The 7,511-nt window shown below is 50.8% G+C and overlaps 1 protein-coding gene across 1 annotated transcript; it reads right to left on the bottom strand.

Annotated features, from left to right (window-relative positions):
• Positions 1–719: 719 nt before the first annotated feature.
• LOC309402662 (lysozyme C, milk isozyme-like) lies at positions 720–3,788 on the bottom strand (the record flags this gene model as incomplete). The annotated part of the gene is made up of 4 exons (XM_081996523.1): positions 3,464–3,788; positions 3,200–3,358; positions 2,023–2,410; positions 720–786 (listed from the first exon to the last, which is right to left on the bottom strand). The coding sequence occupies exons 1-4, from the start codon at positions 3,606–3,608 to the stop codon at positions 720–722; spliced, it is 759 nt and encodes a 252-aa protein (XP_081852649.1). The 5' UTR covers positions 3,609–3,788.
• Positions 3,789–7,511: the final 3,723 nt, after the last annotated feature.

Here is a 7,511-nt window from a genome sequence, read left to right as displayed (position 1 = left end):
ACACCAGACATTGCCTTCCACTGCACTATGGCCTTTCCACAGTGGAGGAACACTGCTGGCACAGGGCTAGCTTCTATGTGCAGCTGGGGGCTGCTGTGGGAGTCCCGCTGCAGGACCGGCCAGTAATGGCACAAGCTGCACTGCAGGCAGGAGAGCTCGCTCGGCTCCTTTGCCCTGGCAGTCCTGAAAGGGCCGTGCAACACAGACTTTCCACAGGGACAGCTTAGATCGCTGAGTGGATACAAGTTTTACTTAGTAAGATCCCGGGCTGTGCTTGGCTGCATTTTTTTAAAAAGATATAAATAAGATATGTTGGAAAGCTTGCAGATTTGCATCCTTTTTTGAGGTCTTCCCTCTTTAAGGGAAGTTTTTTTGAGTTCCTTTAAAAACTCCAGTGAAATCATCTGTGCCCAAGGGTATTGCTATCTACCCAGCTCCTGACCCTCACCCCCTTACCCCATTCAAACATGCAAAAAAAAGCCCCTGGGGAAAATCTTTTGGGGCCAGACCCTAAATCACATGTGAAACTGGAAAGTTGAGTTTGTGGTTGTTTTTAAAAAAGACATGGTATATTGTTAAAGTTATTTTATACCTTGTGGAATGCATTGGGTTTGCAAATACTGATTGAGAAGTGTAGTGCAGCGAGGGGGAAGCTCTCCCCTTGCAGAAGAGGAGAAGCAGCCCCCGACATCCACAGCGGAGCTAAGCTGGGGACTTTCTCACAGGTCACATCCTTCTACCCACTCAGACATGTCTCGTCCCTTGCAGTGCATTGCCCAGCCCTCCCTGAGGACAGAAGAAGCAAAGAGAGACTATTTAGGTGCTAGACTGATATAATTCATATCCAGTATGAGCAGGCTGTGGTTTGTGTAGGGTCCTTCCCAATGAGGGACCTTCCATCACTTGGCCCTGGAGAAGGGCTTGCAGACCCTCCAACTCTGACTGAGCATCTTGCATTGAGGAGTGCAGCCATGGCTGTCCCCTGATGCCACCTGAGCTCTAAGTCCTGGCTGGGAACAATGAATTGCAGTGGCAGGTCCTGCCAGGTCCTGCCAGCTCCTGCCACTGCAAGGGTCCCTCCTTCGCTGGGATGTCGCAGCTGAGCGCAGCGTGTTGAGTGCGCAGCAGACCATGCAACAGCAACGCTCTCCACGGGGGCCCCAAGACCGTTTGCTCTGTATGGCGCACAAATGACTTACCTCATCTCTACTTGGAAACGCTGCTGCTTTTGCGGTGAGCCAGGCTTCGCAGCAGCCCACCACAGGAAGCAAAAATGGCTAATGAGACCATCTGCAATGGCGGGGAGCGGGTGGGGGGAATCTGAAGGCAGAATCTTGTCCCTCAACTTGGAATGTTTTCAGGATTCAGTGGTTAACACCACTATTTTTGCACAAAATGCCTTGGGACTTCAGACAACCACATATTTATATGATCGGTGGAATTGTCTTCTACTCCCACTTCTGTTTTCTCAGCCTGTTGGTTACTCTGCCTTCACAGACCTCCTATGTTATAGCAGCCTAGAGTCCCAGGGATGGCTCATGGCCTCACCAAGCAAGGGCTGTCATCGAGATCCATCAGGATATTTTGGTGATTAATGCTCTCAAATGCTCTGGGAAGAATTGCTTCCATGCTAGGTGCTGCCAGCTGAGATAAGAGACAGCTAAAAGTGGGGGAAGGAGCTCTTTGAAGGGCTTTGAAAGTCTAAGACAGAGAGAAATCTTCAAGGGCTAACCTACTAACAGGCGGGCTGTTTACTGACCACCTACTTTTCACACGAGATTTTTTTCTGAAACATTTTTTCCCTGATTCTTCCTCCCTACCCTCTCCCGAGATGCTTTGCGGAGACCGAAATGGTGCAAGTTTGTCTTCCCATTCCCACCCATTTGCAAAGCCTTGACGTTGTGGTTCCCCCTCTCTGGTGGGGCTGTGCTGCCTTTGTATGGCAGCCAGGCAAAGGGCAGCCATGCCCCTTCAGGAGCACACACGTGCCCTGCCAAAGAAACAGGCCCCGAAGGCCCTCACCAGGCATCCATTCCTTGTGGGTTTCTCACAATTCTTTTGGCACAGATGACATCATCAGTTATGTTACTCGATAGCAGATCTGTGGGAAAGCGGCACAGCCCTGTGAGCTCACTCGAGGGCAGGACACCAGCCCGGAGCAGGTCTCCCCGCCGGGCGCAGCGGGGCCGGGCGCTCGAGCAGCCCTGGGCAGCTGTGGGCCAGGCGCTGCTCGCTGTCCCCACTGCCGGGCTGCCGTCAGCCTCACCTCTGCCGAGCAGACACCCCCATCTGCTTCTGCATGGCCAGCAACAACCGTGAATGTGTTTTCCCTCACAAATGCCGGTGTGCCTGCCTCTGTAATCAGTGTGAGAGAGAGATGGAAGCGGGGGGGAATGGGAGGCAGACCCATCTATGCTTATGATATTTCAATCCCTTCCTGCTTGCTCTGCTGGGTAAAAAGCCATTAGGGAGCTTTTCTGCCTACCTGGAAAAGGAGGTTTTGGACTGAACAGGAACAGGAGGTCCAACCCCAGCCTCCCAAACCTTGGGTTTTCTCATATAGCAGGATGTCTACTGGTCAGACACAGCAAAGCCCTTCCCATGTCCACCTAGGAGGTCCCCTCTGGTGATAGACCCCGAGCCCAGACCTGGATCTGCCTGACAGTAGTACAGCCTTGGGTGATCATTTTCCCAGCTACTCACTCCACAACCAGGGGGATGCATTTATCTCATTCAGCCCCACATCACAACCCACCCAAATCAGGACTGCCTGTCTTCCACCCACAGCTGAAACACCCAGAGAGCCCTGGGGTCCCTAGTATCCCAGAAGAGGAAAGGATGGATGCAGGGCAAGGGAAGGGAGCTGGCCCAGAGATGCAAGATAAAACTCTGGGGATGGCTTTGGGGCACCAGTACTGCAGTGCCTGGGAAAAATACCTCTGGTAATGGCCATGCCTCTCACTCCCCAGCCTCAGGATTCAGTGGGGCTACCCACACCCTGCGCAGACCAAAAGGGGATCTAGACCTGGCCATTCATCACCCCCAGCTTCCTGCAGCCACAGGCATTGAGTTGCCCAGGCTGGCCCCACATGCCCTTGTGGTTCCATTTTGGCCACAGGGTGAAGTTGGGCAGAGCCAGAGATTTTGGGCTATTGCCTCCGCTCCTGGGGCTGGTCCCAGAGAAGCAGTGCCATGGTACCCCTGCAAGCCATCCTGCAGCAGTTATCCGAGGGGCTGCGGTCGTCGGTGCACCACAGCTGGCTGCTGATCTGGAAGATGCCATAGTCAGTGCTGCCGTCTGCATTGATGCTCTGTGCTGCGGTGTTGATGGTGCTCTCGTAAAAGGCCATGCAGAGCCCTGGGCAGGGGCAGAAGGCACAGAGGCCGTGCCACGGCTGCCATCCACAGGGACAGCGGCAGCCGGGAAGGAAAGGCTGTGGGCAGACAGGGGACTGAAACTCACAGTTGGCGAGTCTGTAGCCACCATAGCCATCCAGCCCCTCTTCCTGGAGCAGGTGAGCCAGCTCGCACCGGCTGAACACCTTGGCTTTGGTGACCGTGGTCAGCGAGGCCAGCAGTGGCAGAAGCAGCCAGCAGAGAGATCCCATTCCTGCAGGGCTGCGGGTGCTTGCGTGCTGGGATCCGGAGCAGGAAAGGTAAAAACAAGGTGCAAGCAGGCAGTAAAGCACGGTTAGACATCCAAGGCCAGCTCCTCGGCAGGTAGTGCCATGGGTGGCTCCGGTGACCCTGGGCTGCTCCCGCCTGCCGCTGGGGTCTGAACACCTGGGCGTGCAGGCTTGCACGTACGCAGCGGCTGTGCCGGGCAGCCCGGGCCACAGACAGGTTTTATCGGTGCAGATGTGGAAAACGCAGAGCTTCAGGCACCGCCGCTTTGCAGTTTTCATATATTAGTGGTGAAAGGTCAGGTGTCCTGCGGGAACTGGAAAGCTGACAAATGTGACCTACTAAGGGAAGGGTTACATGCTTCAGCTGCTCAGACATCTCGGCTCTTACCCTGGTGCTGGTCGGCCTCTGAGCAGAAGCCGTGATGTGCAGTGACCTCATCGCTGTTGGGAAGCCATATCCAAACTCCCTAACCCTTAGCCCCGGTTTGCACATCAGCCTTTTACACAATTACCGGCACGCACACTGAGTCACATCCTACAAGTCCAGGGACTTTGTCCAAAGAAAGACTTCAAATCTGCGCTCGAACAAACAGAATGAAAATCCTTTCCTTGGGGTTATTTCTCTCTCATCCTCCTTTCTTCCTTTCCTCTGCCCCATGCACCGTCTTTTACCAACCCTGCCAGGCGGTTTGCTTTCTGGCCGCGCGGGGCAGCCCCCGCGCCCGCGCAGCCAGAGCCATTTGCAGCCCTGCAGAGCGGTTTGCGGCAAGGGGCAGGGGCAAGGGGCACCTCCGGTGCTGCCTCTGGGGACCACCCTCTGCGGGCAAGGCCAGTAGGGGCTGCTGAATAAAAAACTATGTACAGCTAGAGAAACCGGTACCTCCAGCCACAGGGCTCAGCACCAGGCCTGGGTGGGCATCCCAGAGGGGTGTCCCCTGGCAACTGCTCCCCGTTCCAGAACTGCTCCTGGGGTGAAGCACCAGCCATGGGAATGGAGACCCAGCACAGCCAGGGAGCTTCGCAGCTGTGGCTGTGCTTTTCAGGGACAGGCCTTTGGGAATCATTTTCCTTTTCACCTGAAAATGAATCCTGCAAGGGAGTCTGCTGGCAGGGGTCTGTTTTATATTTTAAGCTCGTATTGCAGGATATTTGCACAGACAGAGAAATACCACCTTTTCACCAAGGATAACAGCAGGACTGTTTCCAATACCTCCAGCAGGGCAGGGGTGTGGTCCCGTGAACAAAATTCAAGTAAATTTGTGTCCAAAATGTTTTTAATTTCTACAGGGAGTTGCCCATGAGAAAGTGGCAAACCAAGAACTATCACACAGATCCACTGATGAGCAGAGGCAAGCGACGAGTTACACACTCGTACTGGGTTAGGTGCTGTAAAGACAATTAGTGGGAGTGTGTTCCAGTCAAGGTAGTAAAAAGAAATATGAAGACGTTTGTTTTCCTCAGGTGTGTGGTAAGGACCCGAAGAGGGTTTCTGTTCGGCCAGAGTGGTCAGTGCTTGCTCCTGGTGTGTTGGTGTCTCCAGCTGAGTCAACGAAAGCCGCTCCGGCCCCCCGGGCTGGTACCACCGCGCGGCTGAACCAGGGCCTGGCCACACAGCAAGGCAGAGGCGTTTATTCGCTCTTGTCTTACCATTCTGGTATCTCTTTGTTTGCGGCCATGAACACTAATAAACCCAAGGAAAATTAGAAAATCACTTAGAAGAGCAGCAGCAGGAATCTCCCCCTTATGGGAGCATTTGCTTTAATTTAAACTATCTAAAGATAATAAATAACAGGGCTCCATAATGACATAATTTGCTCGTCTTCTTGGTTTCAAAGTATTTTTTAACAAGCAAAATGAGGTTTCAAACATGTCTGTGATATCTCCTCTGGATTAAATATTAATCTTGATGCCAAAGTAATAAACACAGAAATCCTGCCTGGTTGTTCTGACATGCAAGTCCCTAATTGTGTGGGAAGCTGCTCAGATGGGTTTCAGTTTCAGCAGGAGATAAAATGCCACAGAGCCAGTACAGTATCTGTGTCACTACAAGATTTACAGCTCGATTCCCTGCCTGGAAACAAAGGAACAAATAGCTGCATGTCACGCACTGAGCTGAAACATTATGGATTATATTATTACTCGAGTTTCTACAGGACTTCTCAGTGGGGGAAAAAAAATTCTATTAACTCTCTTTTACGACTACCAGCAGGGCAACGTGAAGAGAATAATCTCCTCCATTTATAAGGTCTGGAGGCCTTAAAACCTGAATAGCAGCCCAGGAGCTTTGTCACAAGGTCTGGCTGTTTCCTTCATAAAATTCCTATCTCTATTAATCTGTGTTTATTTTCCTTTTGCTTTTTAATTTGCTTAATGGACTTCAGCCGAAGTCTCTCCTAGAAGTCAGAGGAAAGTAAACTCTGATAAATCCTTTGGGACTTAATAGTCACAGTTAAGCACTTCTTTGGATTATTTTGTCTGACTTTCATCTTTGCTGCTGCAGAAATGCCGGCTGCCTAGTACCGCAGCCCTAACCCCATGACTTAAGAGCCTGGGAATGAACTGACAAAAGATATCCCTCTTTCTTTCTTCTTCTGCAGGCATGGAAATGCAACAAGACTAGATTTCAACTCATAAAGGGCAACCGGGGTGTCCTCCACATGTCTGCCCCATGCAGAAAGCGGGGCAGGAGCTGCTGTGCACTGTGCTGCACCCGGGCTGAGTGCTGGGGGCACAGCCTTCTTGAAGCCGGGTACCGTCGCCGAACAGGAGGTACCAGCTGCTCCTCCATTGCGCGGCCTGGCACCCTCTCACCGCAGGTCCCGGCACGGATGGGTTAGGGAGAGGGCTGCAGATCCCAAGCCTCATGGGGAACCTGTGCTCTGGCAGCCCGTAACGGGCATCAAAGCCCTCCTGCAGGAGAGGAGACCTGTGACATTTCCTTGTGCCCAGTCCTCCTGCCATCATCTGCTCAATAATGTTTCATGTTATTAATCTATTATTATTTTCTTTTCAATGGGCAGGCTTTGAATGACAGCCAACATCAGTATTAGTCTCTAAATACCTTTCTGTTAGGAGTCCAAATCCTTTGTGTTCTAACTCATATATTACTTTCTATGCAGCAGATCTATTTTTTGCACAGCATTTATTCTTCCAGGATCCACTTACTCAGAAATTGCATTGTATAATTAGGTCCCAACTGCCTATTTCTAATCCTGAACAAAGGTTCACATTATTGTTCATTTCAGCAATTCACATTTTCATTTTACTTCTTCCATGTATGATAGACATAATTAATTAGGTCCCATTCTGCCAACATTTCTATGTGCTTTGTCTAATGATCAGGCTTTTAAAAAAAACCTCCATGGTTTTACACATTGCTGGAGCAATTTACACATGTCCATCTGCAGTGAAACTAAGGCATGAAGCAAAGGCAAGCACTAAAGAGCTGAGTTGCTCTGACTGACAAGCCCTGGGAGAGACAAATGATGAGCCCATTGACTTGCAGTTGAATTTTTACATATATTTTTGCCCAGTCTGCATAGACTGGGGGCAATTTGATCCTAAAGAAAATTTCCAGCCTCCTGATTTTGTTTGACCCACTTGGTAAAGCTGTCATCTATGAATGCATAGGCTTCTTTCTCAGAAGCAGTGAGTAGTTGACCATGGAGAAGGTAATTCTGGCCATTTTTAAGAAAACACACCATCATGTGCCAGAGGAAAAGCTGAGCCATTAGGCAGACCCCATATCACTGTAATATCCAGCCCTGACTGCTTTGCCTTGGATCTGTTTTTATTTCCTTGGTATAAAAGAGCTCAGTCCCCCACACGCTAACCATAAATCTCAGCAACATCTTCATTACAACATATCTTATCTGAATGTGCTTT

Source organism: Phaethon aethereus (assembly GCF_964289735.1).
Source record: "Phaethon aethereus genome assembly, chromosome: 2".
NCBI lineage: Eukaryota > Metazoa > Chordata > Aves > Phaethontiformes > Phaethontidae > Phaethon > Phaethon aethereus.
The sequence above is the reverse complement of the archived record's forward strand: the minus strand, read 5'-3'. Positions and strand labels throughout refer to the sequence as shown.